General features: G+C 40.5%; 1 protein-coding gene across 4 annotated transcripts in view; it reads right to left on the bottom strand.

Moving 5' to 3' along the window:
- Ctnna2 (catenin alpha 2) overlaps positions 1–19,360 on the bottom strand; it is a 1,099,183-nt gene that overhangs the window by 255,122 nt on the left and 824,701 nt on the right. For all 4 annotated transcript variants that reach the window (XM_075983800.1, XM_075983801.1, XM_075983798.1 and 1 more), the window contains exon 8: positions 9,422–9,502. In XM_075983800.1, coding sequence (XP_075839915.1) covers positions 9,422–9,502 — 81 coding nt within the window. The remainder of the gene's footprint in view (positions 1–9,421; positions 9,503–19,360) is intronic.

Here is a 19,360-nt window from a genome sequence, read left to right as displayed (position 1 = left end):
CCCTACAAAATGGAATTCATTTCCAAAAGGACCTCAGAGTGTAATTTCTCCTGCAAGGCAACAGAACCACCTTGCTTCAATCCCCGACACCGTGAGGCCTTAGAGCTACAACATTTACTCTTTGTTCTCACAGTCAAATTTGCATAGAGTCAGTCCTACAAAATTACCTGCTAACAGACCACATAGAAGCTTCTATAGAAGACAGGCACTGAGCAGGAAGGCAGCATGCCCCACCTTTGCTAACAAACAAATCAGGGTTGTCCTTAGAGCTGGTTATCACAAAAGAGATTAGATGAGGAGAATGGGTGAATTGAGGATTCAGGGATACTTCTTAACTTTATCTAATGGTTTGGAATGCCAAGTATTTCCCCTTGAATGCTGGAAATTCCTGGGTGCTGTCACCTGTTTTGGAGCACAGCTTTGTCAGGTTCTACCTGCGCTTTTTTGTAATTTTGATAGGCATATTATCATTGTCCTCGCCTAAGGAATTTTCAAACTATGTCTATAAAAACTAGGAACCTCATGAAGATCACAAATTATTCTTCTCCTTATTCTTATTCTTCTCCTTGATACTTCATCTTCTACTTCTTCCCCTTACTCTCCTTCCTCTTTGTTTCCCTTATTCTTCTCTGTGCCCCTTCACTTCACTTTTGCCCCTCGCACAAAAAATAAAGAACATGTGGAGGTAACGTATTTGATTTGATCTCTTTACCCTTTTTGATCCTCACCTGCCATAGCCATCCAATTCTGAGCTTGGAGGAGGTACTGAGGCTGGTACTCAAGGCCCTCGATGATATAGGAAGAGCTTGTGTCAAAAAACAAAGGAAAGTGTTTGGTGTGCTAATGTTTAGGAATCATTTACCATAGCTTTCCCAATGAAAGAGTGGCTAGAATACTTGTTTCTTAATGAAGAGTTCCTCCCCCATGACCTGTGTCTATGATATTGAAACTCTATCCTGCTCTGTTCTCGCCCTTTAGCATTCTGGTTTCTGGTGCTTAGCTCTGCCTGTATTGCTTATTTTTCTACTCCACATCTCTTTTACTGTATGCTCCTTTCTGATCTCCACGCTTCCATAGTGAGCTAAGATTCTGACCTACGGACCAAATCCCTGGGGATTCTTAGCTGTGACAGGGTCTCAGCACAAAATCACAATCTTTAGCATTCAGAAGGAATCATGGAGCCAGCATGTCTTGTTGCTGTAGCCTTAGACATCTATCTCTGTAGGAAGAAAAACACACTTAGATCCAGAAATAATTTTCAAATGTTTCTTGACAATGAACCTAAAAATAATTGCCCCCCCAAGGGAGATGTGAGAAAAAGAACTGAATGCTTTAACATTCCTGTTTACTGTAAATGCTTTGGAATATCTGTAATTCACAAATCAAAAAGCTAGGCACCTAAACCGAACAGCACCTTTTCAAGAGGTTACAGTGAGTCATCATGCTAAACCCAGGGGAGGAAGTAGGAAAGAACCAGCTTTTGACATCCACATAGATTTCTTATTTTCTGTCTATAGTTTTCTCTCACCACAAACCCTCCTGGGGTGGAGGTGCTGTTGAAAACCACAGGACAGCTGGGCCTAACAGCATAGGCCCAGTTATGTTGGAGACAAAAGTTGGATGATCAAAAGTTCAAGGGCAGCCTAGGTTACACAGGAAGTTCAAAGTCAGTCTGGGTAACTATCTGAGACCTCACCTTTAAATAAGAAGTAGGAATAATAACAGTAATAGTAGTAATAGTAATAGCAATCATAGTGATATTTTATTCATGTTTTATAACTAAAGCTTGCCTAAAGACCAGAAGGTAAAACTAAACCACTAGAGAACTCTTACCTATAAAAATTCCTCAGACTGAAGGAGAACGATGTCCTGTCTCATTCTGCCTTATATTTCTCTCCAGTGCTGGGATTAAAGGTGTGAGACTCCCTAGTACTGGGATTGCCACCACCACCTGGATCTGCTTCTGCATTGATCTTGTGTATCCCAGGGTGACCTTGAACTCACAGAGATCCATTTTTTTCTGCCTTCTAAATCCTTAGATTAAAGGTGTGTAACACCACTGCCTGACCTTGGCTTAGTTTTACCTTCTGATCTTTAGGCAGGCTTTGTTTCTATTTATTTATAAAACATATAAAATATCACTACAAGCAATAATAATAATAATGGGCCTAAGGGCTCTGGATTTAACCTCCAATATTGAAAAAAAACTCATAAAGCATCTCTCTCTCTTTCTCTCCCTCTCTCCTCCTCAGAGTAGACTACTATATGGGTTGCCCACTTACACATGTTTCTCTTGTAGAGAACTAGGATGGGATAAAGCTTATGAGCAAGGTGACGGTGAGAGTCGGAAATACCACACACACTCGACGTATCTATGTGCTAATTTGTTCTGTGTGGTCATCTGTAGAGCGGACATACACAGTGAGCATCTTTTCACCCCACTCATCTAGTTTCAGGACTAAATGTGGTCATTTCATGGAATGATCCAGCACATCATAAAGTCTGTCCATGGGTCAGCTAAGTCAGGTTACATTCTACAGACAGTGACTTTGCAAACTATCAGGGATGACGGCCACTGTCAGCCTGAGGTCTTCTCTCAGGAAGCATTCCAATAGAGACAACTAGAAAACTCTATCAAAATTGTAGGGTCTTCAGAGATAAGCGAACCCTCTTACACATGGGATGTGTTTCCTTTTGGAGCTCTTAATTATTCGCTATATTAACCTTCCCCCATGTAGTAACTATCTCAGTATGAAAGCATCCCATACATGAATCAGTGCTATTAAAAAATAGTTTCATTGCTAACAGTAAAATTGAGGCTTTTATCAAATTGAACACCATTGCATTGTATTATGAGGCCTTTCTCATAGCTCATGAGGGTGGAAGCCTAGAAGTTGGCCCTTGAGAAGGGTGAGGAGGTAAAGGCACTTGCTGCCAAGCCTCACACCTTAGTTTCACACAACAGGAAGGTACAGCCGGCAGACAGTCACTGACTTGGTCCCGTGTGAGTAAAGGGTAGACTTTGAGGCATCTCTGTACGCAGACATGGAGAGATCCAAAAGCATTGCTTCCAGACCAGTTCCAGAATCACAGCTGGGATAACCGCCCAGACGTGGGACCCACTATGCCCACAGCTCTAAAATTAGAACATACTGCTCAGAGTTGACAGTCGCTGTTCCGTAAATCTATGTTTTTCAGCCCATACAAAGGACTCCTAAGTGAATTCTGTCCTACTACTGCCCACTGTCACAGATTTTAAATGGCAAGATGAATTTATGCCAGTCAGTTTAAGGTGACACCCTTGTGTTCCTATGACCTTTCCACAGTGTGTGACTCAACTCCATTGGGAAATGAAGCCTCAAGAGAAGATTCCTATTTGCTTGAAAGTTCAACTTCAACAAAGATCTATTTTATTGAAGACTTTCGATTTTTTAAGGGTCTACAAATCTAACTCCATGTCCCTAATTAGGGACATCTAAGATAAGGATTGCCATTACTTTATTTGTTTTAATTTAGTAAGTGTAACTTTGGAAGGTTCCAGGGTCACCCTTTTAAAGGGCTGTTCCCAAGGGCTGAGAAAAAGTACGAGACTAAAAAGTGGGAAGCCACATAAGTTGGTACAAGTCTCATTGTTAACTACAACCTTTTATTTCCTCTTTTTCTCTCTATCAGATTTGATTTCTCTAAAAACCACCAAGGACAGCTGGCCTGGGTCTGAAAAAGCATGGGATAAAACCGGACTCGCTGAACAGTGGACAATGAGGACTACTGAGAACTCAAGAACAATGGCAATGGGTTTTTGATCCTACTGCACGTACTGGCTTTGTGGGAGCCCAGGTAGTTTGGATGCTCACCTTACTAGACCTGGATGGAGGTGGGTGGTCCTTGGACTTCCCACAGGGCAGGGAACCCTGATTGCTCTTTGGGCTGACAAGAGAGGGGGACTTGATTGGGGGAGGGGGAGGGAAATGGGAGGCGGTGGCAGGGAAGAGACAGAAATCTTTAATAAATTAATTAATTAATTAATTAAAAAAAACAAGGTGTGACAGAGCAAGACATTGCAGAGTTTCCTCTATCTTGCATTTTTGCAGAGGCCATTTCAGGATTAACTTTAATTTAATCTCCTTGATAGAGAGTCCTGTGGAAAATTAGCTAACTCTGTCCTAGGACCTAGGGCCAACATACCCTACCTAACTTATCTTAGCTTCTATTAAACTGCCTGCATGTCCAAACCTCCCCTTTCAACCCCAGAGCAAGATACCAGAATGTGGTTTTTACCTTTAGAAGTCACACGGTCTAAATGCTCAGGGCACTTGGTTCTGAAATAGTGCACTGTAGTCCCAGGTGGCTGGAATGAAGACTTTTAATTGGCTGTAAGCTGTGCCTGAGTAGCCATATCTGGTGTGTTCCCTATAACAAGGAGTGTAGAATGCTTGTGTCCATGCACATGGTCCTGGGTCATTGGGGGATCCCCTTTATTATCTGCTACCAGGTAGGTTTATCTGCCATGGGAAGCATCTCACCAGCAGAAAATATTCATACAGACACTGTTACATTTGATAGTCTTCAGTATAAAGGGAAATGGTCTTCAATGCTATTAACTAACTGCCCAAATCTTTTATTTTTTAATTTTTAAGATGTATTTCATTTTCTTAGGGTTTATGTGTGTTTTGCTGTGTGAGTGTGTACCACACATACACAGATGCCCAAGAAGAGCAGAAAAGGGTGTCAGATCCCTTGCAGATCGAGTTACAGGGGGTTGGGTGAGGCCTGACATGGATACTGGAAATAGCTGCAAGCCTTCTTCACTGCTGAGCCAGACCTCCAGCCCCTCACTGCCCAATCTAAGGGGCGGGGGAGCTCAGCTGAGCCAGGCAAATTAGTCACAGCATATTCCATCCAAACTGAGTTTCAATTTAGATCAGTGAATGTTTTGTGCCATACAGGTAAACGTGGAGAGACAGAAAAGATGGGAAGACAAAAATATCCCAACATATGGGTAGCCACGGAACTGACAGATGGGGACCATTTTAGTCCAAGAAAGACAGATTAAGAAAGAGAAAGGTGTTTGAACCAAATCCACAGATGTGGTGGGGTATTATGCTATTACTGCTGTGTCTTAATACCATGAAACAATCCTGTTATCCTCATTCCTGTAAATGTGAGGGAAGCAAAAACTGACAGGCATAGAAACAAGGCTGCTTTGCCTACCACCCTGAATGCAGCTCTCCAGGAGGTTTATTTCAGTGTCGTTCAAATTCTACTATTCTCTTCTGCTAAAAGACAACTCTGGGAATTCCCTTACCACCCCTTCTTAATAAAATGGAAGGGTGGTGGGGGGAGGTAGGGGGAGGAGATAACCTCTAGGTCTCTAAGTAGAGACAACTAAAGAGCTGGCTCCTGGATGTAAAACCAAATCCCTATTAGACCCAATAAAGTAGGGAGGTAGGAGCACATGTTGATAGCTTGCTCCCTAGGCTAAGAAAAGGCAACCCCTGGAGACGCTGTCCATGCTTCTAAAATCTGATTACTATCCCTTGGGACCTCTGGCACAGGACATGAATTCATAACAATTTTATTCACACAATTTTATGTAGCTCAAAGACAGCCAGCCTCCAGACTGAGTTTGGCTCCTCACTTCTTATGAAGAGAAGATCAAGAGATGGTGATGCCAGATCCAGGCTTGATGACTGACACCTATAATCTTAATGCTCAGAAGCTGACAGAAGAGGATTGCTGGGACTTCAAAGCTAGTCTGGGCTATGTGTGAAACTGTCTCAAAGCAAGAGAGAAGAGGGGTGGGCACCAAACAGCTATCTAAAGTCATGCAACCAACCTTAGAGACAGAGTCGAGACATCCATTATGAGCCAATGTTTTTCTTTTTTAAATTAACTTTCTAGTTCCTATTAGCCACATCATCTCATATCAGGTAAGACATGGAGAGCTGATCTTAGAGTACAAGTTAGGCAGAACTGCCCATCTCTCTTTGGTATTACTAACACACAATGGGACAATCTTTTTTTCTGCCTTATTTCAAAGAAAAACAACAACCAAAAGGAAATGTCGTACTTAAAAGATTCTTTTAACTGGCAAATCAAAGTCTTCAGATTCCAGAAGTACAAGTTCTGTCTTGTGGGGGATATTATTTGAAGCATAACTTCTTTCCTGGAACATCCTGGTGACATCCCAAAAGCACCCAAGTAGAACTGTAGTGCTGTGATTTGCATGTAAATGTAAGTGTAATGTAAAATGTGTTTCATAATCTTTAGGACACTCAACCATAAAGGGCATGGCTCCATCAAATCCCTCTCCTTAGGGCTCAGGGAAATCCTTAGGAGAGGGGACAGAAAGGGTGTAAGAGCCATAGGAGACGAAAGACACCAGGAGAACAAGGTCCTCTAAATAAAAATGATCAAAGCTTGTATGAACTCACAGAGCCTGAAGCAGACAGCAGTGAACCCACACCGGTCTGTTCCAGGTCCTCTGCAATTATATTCAGGGTTCAAGGTTAGTATTTTTATAGAATTCTTGAGTGTGCAAAAGAGTGGATCTCTGCTTCTTATGCTTTCTCTTGGGCTCTTTTCTTTTTGTTTGTTTTGTCTACTTCTGATGTGTTAGGTTTTGCTTCCTCTTATTATGTTTTATTTTGTTTTATTATTATTATCTCTTAGAAATATATTTGTTTTTAATGAAGAATAGAAACAGGGATTTTGTAGAAAGGAGGACAGGGGAGGAGGGCCTGGGAGGAGTAGAGGGAGGGGAAATAGATATAGTATGTGAGGGGGGAATCTATTTTCAAGAAAACAGACAAAAAATATGTCACTCCCCAGACCCCATTGCTTCTGTGCTTGACCTTCAGCAGCTGATACTGTTCTCAGGTGTTATATATAAATCCTTAGGAAGTGGCTTCTTGGTTGAGAAAATGAGTCTCTGTGGGGGTGCAGTTTTAAGTTTCCAGCCCACTCTTCTTTCTATGTCCTCCCTGCTTCCCGATCCATCCAGACATAATCAGCAGCTTCACCCTCCAAAATCTTTACCTCTGTACCATGACGCATTATGTACCTTCCAAACAGAAGCCAAAATAAATATCTCCTCTTTTAAATTCCTCCCTGTAAAGCAGTTGGTCCCAGCAACTACTTTAGTTGAGAAGAGAAACCAGTGCAGCAGCTGTGTTCTAATTTCAAGCCTATCTAGGACTCTCCACAGCCATGCCTGCACTGGCTCCTTGATGATCCTAACTCTGCTTGGTGTGCTCCAGAAGGGAATGGTAGATGCAGCTGCACAAATCTAGTCTTTCTGCAGTTGTAGAACGCCCGTGGCAGGTGCTGTGTCGGCAGTAGTTCCTTCTAGTTGACTAACGCGATCAGATTAGTGATGAAGATGACCATATGCGAAAGCGGCCAGAGGGTATAGATGGCTGTTAGGTGAGACTCAAAGTGTAGGTGTCAGGGAGATAAAAATAAGGGGTGTAGTCTCTTTTAGATAGAGCGCACTAGAAAACAAAGTAGGGTGAATCATAAGAAAATATCAGAACAGTTCCAGTGATGGATGAAACAGGAGATAATCATACTAAGTGAATTGAGTCAGTCTCAGAAAGAAAAATATCATGCTCTTTCTCATTAGTTGCTCCTAGATTTTATATACATACACAAAATAGTGTGTGTGTATGACAAAGAGGGGAGGGGAAAGTACAAATAAAATTATCTAGGAGGGTAAAGGGGACTGATGAAACTAGCAAAGGGCAAAAAAGGAGATAATAAAGAGGTATAATGGGGAGTGTGTATAACATACAATACTTACACAGTAAGCTAGGTTAAAGCACAGTTTTCATCCCAGCCCTGGGGAAGCAGAGGAAAACTGAACTCTAAATTCAAGACCAGCCTGCTCTATGTAGTGAGTCCCAAGCCAGTCAGAGCCATATGGTGAAAGCTTATCTCACAATTATGAAATAAAACAGTCCACATTCATGCACACTTAAAAATAATTTTTTTAAAAATCTTTATTGTATTTTATGTGTGTGGCTATTCTGCCTCTGTGTATGTCTGTGTCACATGTGTTCCTGGTAACTGGACAGGCCAGAAGTGGGCATCATCAGCTTCCCCTGAAATCAGAGTTACAGAGGGCTGTGTGCAGCCCCGTAGGTGCTGGGAATTGAGCCTGCGTCCTGCAAGAGCAGTAGGTACTTGTAACCACTAAACTATCTCTCTAGCTCTGAAGTAACTATTTTTAAATCAAATATTAAATGCACCACTTAAGATCAGAGTGCAGATCTTTAGGATAAGCCTATTTTGAGGCATGTGTGTGCACCCTATGTTCTTCGGTGACTTATATGGTCTCTTGATACCAGAGGATGTCAAGAAATGAGGATTACAAGAGCCCATAGCCTGTCAGAACCTGGCTTTCAATGTTCTCCGAGCATCTCAAGAATCAGTTGAGTCTTTTTAAATCAGTGGTCATCAACCTGTGGGTCATGATCCCATTGGGTCGCATATCAGAAAGGTATTTGCATTATGATTCAGACGAGTAGCAAAATTACAGTTAATAAATACCAACAGAATAATTTTATGGTTGGGGGTCACAACAACATGAGGAGCTGCACTGTAAGATTGCAGCATTAGGAAGGTTGAGAACCACTGCCTTAAATGTGTTCTTTCATTAAAGACAAAAACAAACAAACAAACAAATTCTCAGAAAACACCTAGTAATAATAAAATCTTATGTATTAAATATACCATTTAATTATTAGAAATCATTTAAATGATTAAAAACAAACAAAACTTCCAAGTCAACACTGGGAAATGTTCATAAAACATTTGCCATGAGAAATCCATCCCCCAGATATGATCTTCCCTGGGTGAAAAATTGGAGTAATCAAATTAATGATACCAATGGCCATTTAGTCCATGCCACAAACTCCTATTTTGGTTCTGGGTTTCCCCAAAACTAATCTGATAAATATCCTAACTATATCTACAATGGAATACATTGGGTCTTAGACCTTAATGAGCCCATTGTATTAAGGGTTTTATTTCTTATTAAACTTTAGCAACCTAATACAGTATTCAATGCCTTGGACATTTTGTAAGAACTCTCATAGATCAATGAAGGCTTCCTGGCATATCTTGATTCCAAAACTAAAAACCAAATATACACAGAGAAGAATTCAAGTTCCCACCTGAGAAGATGCTGTCTTCTCAGTGAGAGGCTACCTCTCAGGCTCTTAACACCATGAGTCTTGCAGTCAGCTCATCTCTTGGCTCAGCAGTTTTCTAACTGTTAATAGATTTCTGTCTATGTTTATCTAGATGAGATAACAAACAGGCTTCTGAATGAGTAAGCTCTAAAATGCTACCCTGGAAAGCAGCATTCTGAAAAAATCATCGCAAAGTTCTTGTGGCAAAAATAGAAAGAAAACCATACCTGTCTCCTCAGATCTCTTGTTTTCTTGGTCATCTTGTCAATTGCAATGTTGAGAGGATCTCCTTTTTCTTTCCTTCCAGTCTGTTAAGAAGAGAAAAATCACTTCTGGTTTATAAAATTAAGTGTCAAAGACATTAAGTGTTAAAGACAATTCAGGAAAATATGTAAGTTGCAAAATCCGACCAATTTAAAGCAAACCAAAATATTTGTTTAAGTATACGATGAACATGGCTGGGTGACTAAAGTTATTTTTCTGAAACAGAAATTAAAACAAAAAGTCAATAGGTTCTCAGGATAGTTGTATCCATATTCAACTCTCTTCAAATCTATTTTCTTCCTCTCCTGCCATTTATGGATAAATTACATAATACAAAAAGTGTCTTGCTTTTGATCTCAAAGACAAATATAATGGGATTTTTATTATGTAGGCATGCTTATAAAATAGAAGTGATTCTTAAGAAGAATTCACAGGGCCTAGGAGAAGACTCAGTGGATGAACTACTTGATGTGATACAGCCTGAGAACCAGAGCTGTATCCGGGCCACATAAATGGCAGGTCAGTACAGCAACCCAGCTGTAATTCCAGCACTCTGAAAGCCGGGACAGGGAATTCCCTGGAAGACACTGAATAGTGGGACTAGGATATCATTGAGTTTTGGGTTCAAGTGAGAGACCCTGCCTGAATTATTAAACTGGAAAATGATAGAGCAAAACTCCTAACACAGAGATGTGCAACATACCTATACACATACACATGCGTATGTATACAAGAATATGCATATATGCATGCATACCACAATAAACAAAAGAAAAGCTTAAAACAAATTCTCCTTCGCCAAAATTGAAAATTTTAGGTCAGTATTTCAAAGACCACATTGCAAGTTTTGTAAGAAGATTGGGAAATCTACCTTTCTAGAAAATTAAAAACTTCTAATCTCTGTTCTACAAAGCAGGAGAGGTGCAAAACGTAGCCATAAGGAGCTCACAGGTTGTGATCATGAGCAAATCTTTCCTTATGTCTCCAACATATAGTTAGAGAAGCAAAAATAATAGAGAACAAACAACACTTCAATAAACTATTCACTTAAATTTTTCCAAGTTTTGTGTTAATTTTTTCCATTTCCCTGATGGCTATAGAAAAACAAGGAAAATCAAACAAAGATTTTTTTAATAAAATTAAATTTGAATTTTTAAAGCTTATTTCATTGTGTGTGTGTGTGTGTGTGTGTGTGTGTGTGTGTGTGTGTGTGGAGTTGGGGGTGGCTAGGGTTTCATTGCTGACATGTGTAGGTCAGAAGACAAGAAGAAATCAGTTCTCCTACCTTGTGGGTTTTAGGTATCAAACTCTGGTCATGAGACTTGACAGCGAGCACCTCTACTTGTGGGGCCATCTTGCCAGCCCTCCACTGTTTTGTTTTGCTTTGTTTTTACAGTGACAAGATTCCCATGGATTCAAAGTTCTATGAATACTGCAGGCGCCATCTTCTTACACAAGAGGCGATCATTTTCAAAGAAATGTGTGAAAGCTATTAAATCACCGAAACGTCAGTCTAACACCCTAGAAGTTATTTATTTATTTATTTGTTTGTATTCCTAGGGGCAAGTCATCTCTTGCTCCACACCCCATCTGTACAGAATCTCACAAAGCTCCATAGCTGAGTATAAAATGAGTGAGATCCTTGGTGACAACATCCTACTTAACAGATGGTCTGCTTGGAGGAAAGAAATGTCCACGTATCAGGCATATAAGGGTCTCTTTTCATGCAAAAGACAAAATCCAAAACAAAACAACAGCAACAACAACAACAAAAAAAGCAAAAACAAAAGAAAAACAACACCTAGATATAGGTAGCCCGTACAGACACAAAAGCATCAGAATTGAAAGCGGCCACTTTTCTTTTGCAGCTTGCTTCGTTAAGCCAGTTTTTCTAAACAAATATGTGAGGCCTAGCCTTACATGATTTTCATTGAAAAGTCAAAACTTGGGGCATATGTGTGCATATTTTTAGTTGCTAGAACTCTACAAACCCTTCCTTCCCCACTCTCTAAGCTCATACACTGATTCTTTCAGATGTACACATTGAGGTGGTTCGTAGGAAGAGCTTGAAATAAAGAGGCTAACATTTTACAACTTTGAAATATCAGACCAAAAATAGCTCCAAGAAAACAAAAGCATATGAAGAATTAGAATGGGGTGGTTTGATCTTTCTGAAAAACAGAAATGTGATCACAATGACAAGAGTACAGCCAGCATCCAGCCTTCCAGTGCTCAGTTGGACAATAGTTCAACAGCTAGTGGCTACTCTTCCTCTTTGATTAGTGTGCAAATAGGATGTTTGCCATAAAAACCTAGAGTTCTTTGGGGGAGGTGAGAACTGCTACTGTCTTTCTGATAGTCAAATACTTCCCATTTCATCCCCATTTATTAAAATAGTAAAATCTCACTCATAAAGTAAAAGCTGCTGTGTGTGGTGGCACACATTATCAATCCCAGCACTTGGTAGACAGAGGCAAGCAGATTTCTGTGAAATGCACGCCAGCTCGTTCTACACATTGAGACCCTGTCTCAAAAGTCAACAACCAAACAAATAAATAAAAGTTATAGGTTAGGTTTACATTGTGGCTAGAACAACAGAATAACTGTCAAAAGATGGGCAAGGACAGAGAGGTGGGGGAGAGATGGCTCCATAGGTAGAGTCTTTGGCTGGCAAGCATGACAAGGTAGTTAAAATTCCTAAAACCAAAGTGATGCTAGATGTGGCAGCACACATCTGTAATCCCAGAGCCCCTGTGGTGAGACTTAAAGTAAAGACAGAAGAATTCCTGTAAGGGCACAGGTTAGCTAATCTGACATATTCACTGGGGATAAAAAAAAAAATAGACACTGTTTCAAAGTGGACAGCAAAGACCAAAAGCTTAGATTATCCTCTGGCTTCCAAACACTCACTGTGGTACACTAATGTCCACATTCATGAACACACACACACACACACACTGCACACACACATACACACACACACACCACCACCACCACTACTATCACAACCACCACCACACCTCAGAAAAACATATAAATATAATAGCTTTAAAAATAAAGTGAATTACAATATCTTGACTACATGAAATAATAAAGTAACTATGAGTAAGTGCCAGATACTGGGATCTCCTTATTCTGTTAGTAACACATCTGCATCCTCTTTTCACCAGTGAGAAAAATGACAGTGGAGACAAGTCATGAAACTAGAGTCAGGAATTGAAGGACTGGCCTGTGGTTTCAAGACTTAAGAGGGCATGAAAGAACTCACTAATTAAGATAAATAGCTTAATGCACCCTTTAAAACAGCAAAATGACAGCAGAAAAAGAAGCCATGCAGAGCAAAATAGATACAAAAAGCAAAATTTAAATTAAGACAAATCTAACAAGGCATAGTTTAGGACAAGACCACTGAAGCAAACCCCACATCCGATAATATGAAATTTGACAAGGCATGATTTGGGATAGGGCCACTGGAGCAAGCCCTGTGTCAGATATTTCCTACTTTTAAAACTAGGGAAACAACAGGCTGTCTGCAAGACATACCCACTAACGTGATAGTGGCATGAATGTCACAGAAGTAATCAACCACTTTTGATTGGATTTAAAACCTTTCATGAGATGGAATCGGTCTCTGAAATTGTCAATGAGGCCAAGAACCTGAGGTAAGATATAGGTCATGGACCCCAGAGGAAACCCTACTAGTACTGTTGTGCTCAATGAACATAGCAATAAAGTGACTTCCAGTGGGAAAAAAAAGAAAAACTATAGAGAAATATTAGAAATGTCACTCAATGGGTAAAGTACTTGTCTAGCAGATAGAAACCCCAGGATCCATTTGTAACAATGCATAAACAAATAGTGTGGTTGCTAAGGCACTTATCTACAATCCCATACTTAAGAGGCAGGGCAAGAAGAGCAAAAATTCAAAATAATCCTCAGCTACATAACAAGTTAAAGGTTATCCTGGGAAAAACCTTCTCTTAACAAGAACAGCAAAAGAAGTATGTTTTTATAATTAAAAAAAAAAAACTAAAAAGAAAAAAATGTTATCTAAAACCCTGGCTTGACTTGGTGTTCTGTGATTTTACATGTTGAATGTGGTACCTCTACACCCAGAGGTAACATCAGTACTTAAGTGTGACTGAGGTTGTTACAGACACACGTGGGAGACTTGGCTGTTCCTTTCTGTAAGCAGAAGGCAACATGTGTTCCCCATGTGGCATCAATAACCTGAATGTCAAGCACACATTTGTCAGCCAGGATCACTGTGGGAGGAACAGTAATAGGGAGAGTTAAGGTTCCCTCTTCTCATAAAGTCCCCCATACAAATGAGTTGACTAGAACGTGAGACTAGTGATAGGGGAGAGTTCCTTGAGATGGCAAGTAGAAGCCCTATGAAGTCCCCAAACATAAGAGAGGGTTAGAGGACATTAACTAGACCATCTGAGTTAGGGTGGAATAGAAAGAGGAGCAGCGTTTTGAATGGCAGGAAGAGACACACGACAAGACAGCCTCTGAAAGGACAGTGAATAGAAAGAGCCAGTCTTTACTGCATGGAAAGAAGGGATGACTTTGACTATCAACTAGGATTATGTTCAAGAGAGCTTCCTTCCAGCGTTAATATGACTGACTGTGTTTTAACCTGCAAACCCGGAGAAGTCTGTTGACATCAGTGTTCCACGTCACTCTTGTCAAGGCTGTGCTCGTTTAATGTTTCCAACTTCTGGTTTCTTTAGCCATCAAGTCTTTGACTGAAAGCAATCCAGACATGATGGTGGCATAGACTGCATAAAATAAAATTCTAAGAGAAAATAGCTAACTTATTTTTGGTTATGTGCCAATTAACAGATCCCATACTTAGGAGGTTCTCTGGTGTTGAGAGTCAAATTCAGGTCCCCTGCAGGAGTTGCAAATTCTCTTGACTGCTGATAAATCTCCCCAGACCCAAAAGCTATGAATTTTATAACAAAGCACTGCGTTTAGGAAATCTGAGCCACTGACCAGGAGAGTAAACTAACTGGCCCTTTGTAACCTTGGGTGTTTTGATATAAAGTTTGTATAGAGACATCCTTGTCTCTCAATACTCAGATCTGCACAGCACACGAGAACTTCAAGCCAGTTCTGAAGGTCTATGCCTGTGGTCCCAAATGCTTAGGAAGAAGTATTTTTAGTTGTCTTTCTCTTGTTTTGATAAAATGTCTTGACAAAAGGTAACTTAAAGGAGAAATAGTGTACTTTAGTTCATAATTCCAGGTGACAGACAGTCTGTTGCGGTGGGGACTTGGAAGCCACAGGAACTTGTTGTACCTAATCTCTGCACATGCACAGTTAAGAGCAGGCAGAGATGAACATGGAAGCATTCTCACTAATGTTCTTCTCACTTTCCTTTTCTTTCATCTAGAGTCTAGTATGAGAAAATGGTGCTACCCCCATGCAGGTGGGTCTTTCCATATCAATTAAGATTATCTAGAATCTAGATGACCTCACACAGACATAACCACAGGCCAAGCTAACTTGGACAATCGATTCTTCATTGAGACTCTCTGCCAGGTGATTCAAGATTGTGTTAATTTGACTGTTAATAACTATAACAGAAGGAAAACTGGTAAGGACAATTATAGTTTAATTGTGAGTTTATGGCCAGTCTGGATAATTTGTTGTGACACTGTCTCAAAATAAATAGTAGTGACTCTAGAGATGACTCAGCGGTCAAGAGCATTGTCTTTTCTTGCAGAGGTTCTCGTTTCAACTCCCAGTATGCACCTGAAAGCTAAAAACTGTCTTCAACTTCAGTTCCAAGGGATTAAATGGCCTCTTCTACCCTCCAAGGTTACTTGACATACATAGTATATAAACATACATGCAAGTAATACACCCATTCATAAAGAAGAAGTTAATAAAACTTTTTAAAAAAATCAAAATGATATTGGAAGTAGACAAGATTGCTGGGCAAAAATTGGGAACTGGGGTGTGGGGTGGGATGAGGGAAAGGGGAGATGGGGAGAGACAAGTGAGAAGGGGAGGATGGGGAGAGCTTGGGGGAATGCGATGGTTGGGATAATGGAAGGATGGATATGGGAGCAGGGAAGTATATATCTTAATTAAGGGAGCCTTTTTAGGGTTGGCAAGAGCCTTGACTCTAGAGGGGTTCCCAGGGGTCCAGAGAGATGTCCCCAACTAGGTCCTTGGGCAACTGAGGAGAGAGAGCCTGAAATGGCCCAATCCTATAGCCATACTAATGAATATCTTGCATATAATAATTGAAACTTCATCTGGTGATGGATGGAGATAGAGACAGAGACCCACATTGGAGCTATGGACTGAGCTCCTAAGGTCCAAATGAGGAACAGAATGAGGGAGAACATGAGCAAGGAAGTCAAGATCGCGAGGAGGGCACCCAACCACTGAGACAGTGGGGCTGGTCTATTGGGAACTCACCAAGGCCAGCAGGACTGGGACTGAAGAAGCATGGGATAAAACTGGACTCTGAATATGGTGGACAATGAGGGCTGCTGAGAAGCCAAGGACAATGGCACTGGATTTTGATCCTACTGCATGTACTGGCTTTGTGGGAGCCTAGTCTATTTGGATGCTCACCTTCCTAGACCTGGATGAAGCGGGGAGGACCTTGGACTGACCACAGGGCAGGGAACCCTGACTGTTCTTCGGACTGGAGGGGGGGGGGGAGGGGAGTGGAGTGTGAGGAGTGGAGAAAGGGGGAGGGAAAAGGGAGGTGAGGAGGAGGTGGAAATTTTTAATAATAAAAAAAATCACTAACCATACAATATGAAAATAAATCAAAATGAGGGTTGGTGGCATGGCTCAGTGAGGCCCTTGCCTACTCTGCACATGGTTCTAGAATCAATCCTCAAATAAACTAGCTACAGAGAGATTGGCAAACTCTTGTGTCATGCTGTCCTCTGTCATGATCACCATTCACTCAGAGAGGTTGACAGGCTTGTCTGCCAATGCAGGCCAACTATGAGTAGCCTGTGATCTTAAATTATTGATGCACCTTACTTGCTTTTAATGTCTGTTGTCTTTTAGGTACAATATACAGCATAACATATGCTTTGTCTTCATGACAGATTAACTGGACCATCAATCATGATGTCATTGTACTTAAAACAACAAAACATTTTTAAGAGTTTACTGTATTTGGAGGAATTAGGTGAGTATATCAGATAGTAAATGAATACATATAAATAAATAAACAAGAGAATCAGTTTAGAAACTAGAGTCCAGGCAGGGTAGTATATGGCTGTAATCCCATTACATGGGAGGTGGAAGAAATGAGAAGATCAAGATCATAGTCAGCACCATATTGAGTTTGCCACCAGTTTGGCCTGCTTCAAAATAAATAAACTCTGTGATTATAAAATTTCATGTGTTTCCTTTAAAGGCTATTAATAAAACATGAGAGAATAGAGGTGTTTTTCCATTTGCTTTTTTGTACTACATTCTTAGACCTGTTCCCACTTCTCTTTATCATAGACACATATCCGTTTAGTGTATGTAGTGCATGGGTATGTTTGTTCGTATGTCAGCATATTTTAGGTGCATGTGTATGCACATGTATATGAGTATGTGTGTACACACGTGGAGGCCAGAGGTTGTCATTAGATGTCTTCTTTCAGTGAACACACAGCTTGCCAACGTGGTTAGTTGGGCTAGCAAGATTACCCTATGGATTCCATCTCTGCCTCTCAAGTGTTAGGATTACAAGTTGGACTGTTATATCCACCTCACATTTACATGGGTGTTCAGGATTCAAACTCTGGCTTTCATGCTTGCATGGTAAGTGCTCTACCCACGGAACCATCTTACCAGTCTACTTTCTTTATCTTTACCTGCAGTAGAGATGCCACTTTGTAAGTGTCATTATTAAAAGAATACAACACTCCAAGAAGTCTCCCACACTGCTGTGGGCTCCTTTCCTAATGGCCATCTGCTGTGTTAGGGAAGTGCTTGTTTATAGAACTCTATTTGTTTTAGACTTAGAATGTTATTTTACAAACACGTCCAGGGTGGATCTGTGGCATGAATTGACAAGAGCAAAGAGAATACATTTCCAGATTTGGGTTTTCAGAAGATGAGTCTTCATTCCCTCAGATTCAGTCCAATTTGTCAAGGCATCAGATACTGAGGAGCAGACTTTCAGAACTAGTTTCATTCTAACCAGAAGAACTGTGCCACTCACTGGATTTTAGGACTTTGCAGTTAGGCTTCAGGTAAAGTACAATATTTTATTTCAATGATGTTTTATTATACTACCTTTTTCCTTTTTACAAAATAAAGGTCCAGGTCCCTTGACTCTGGACCATGCCATATCTCAGGTTGATGACATAGTGTACTTGGCTAGGGTCCTGGGCTGCCATGCACAACTCCCTGTATTGGGTCCCCAACACTGCATAAACTATGCACCCTGATGCAGGCCTGTCATCCTAGTACGTAAGAGTGAGAGGGGAGGTAAGTATAAGTTCAAGGTCATCCTCAATTATAGGTCAAGTCTGAGAGCAATCTGAGCTGCCTGAGTCCCTGCTTATAAAATAGTAATTATTGTTGTTAACCTCCTCTCTGAATAGATTAAATGGATGATACATGTCACTCTTGAAACTCCTGAGGATGTGTAAAATAGATACATATTGACACAGTAAATGACACAGAACTGATGCTAACTTCATGATCTATGCAGCACAATGTTAAGAAATCTCAGCTTTCAAATCTCTAAAAATTAGTAATTCTTTCAGGGTATCCTCATTCCATTCCCTCTTCATACCTAAAACAGTTCACCGCACACAGGTAGTACTCAGTGGGAAAGGATGAATACAGAAGAAATGAAATGAAAGGAGGTAATTCACAGAAGTCCTGTGAGCACAGCTCTACTAAGCAGGATGCCCATCAGAGCCACAGACTCACATGGCCATGTTTGAGGACACGATATAAATATGCCAAACATGGCCATAGGAACACATATGTATAGAACCTACTTCCTTTCCTTCAGATGACCCTGAAAGCTGAACTGAATGTGCAGGAATATTCAAAATACTGTACAGCTGTGACTCTTAGAGAGTGCATTGCTAGGGGCTAATAAAACGCTCAGTCTTCAAAGTGTTGTCATTTGAAAGAGGAAAATTCCAAATCATTGGAATGGCAGAAAGCAATAATGTACCCTGAACTCTACCTGCGACACATACTGCTGTCATTTAAACCTATGATTTAGACAACAGGAGGGAGGAGGAAAAAATTATCTATTGATCCAGCAGTCACCGTATCATACTTGGAAGGTTGCCTGCCTACCCTCAAACCCCACATATAGAAATCATATCGTTATTACAAATAGTCCCATTATTTATAGAACCTTGAGCATTTCATAATACCTTTATGCAGTATATAAATCATTGTGTGAACATGTGAACCTTTCTAAATATTTCCTTTTCACTGGATAAGAACATTTTTCTTGAAAAGGAAAGACACAGTATCTCCTTAGAATGGGTGAAAGGCAAGAAGTGGCCACAAAGCGAATTCATCTTCTGACCACACCACCCACTGTTCAGCTTTCCTGGATGCTGGAGTGGTGCAGGGGAGAGGTAGGGATAAAAGTGAGAAAAGAAACATTGATATATCTTTTGACCTTTTCTGCTAGATCTTGTCAATACTTAAAGAACCATAAATACATAATGTAAGGATATCAAAGAAACTTATTATAGAGACCCTGTGGTTCTGGTTATTAGTACAGATAATTCTGTGTACTGATAAATTCACTATAACTTGAAGGCATTATAAATAAACAACACATGTAACACACTGATTGATTTAACTTAGAGTTACAGTGCACAAAGGAGTAATGTTATGATCACATGACAGGGAACTGTGGCTTGTCACCATTGTTCAGCATGGAA

This window comes from Microtus pennsylvanicus, chromosome 8 (assembly GCF_037038515.1).
Source record: "Microtus pennsylvanicus isolate mMicPen1 chromosome 8, mMicPen1.hap1, whole genome shotgun sequence".
NCBI lineage: Eukaryota > Metazoa > Chordata > Mammalia > Rodentia > Cricetidae > Microtus > Microtus pennsylvanicus.
The sequence above is the reverse complement of the archived record's forward strand: the minus strand, read 5'-3'. Positions and strand labels throughout refer to the sequence as shown.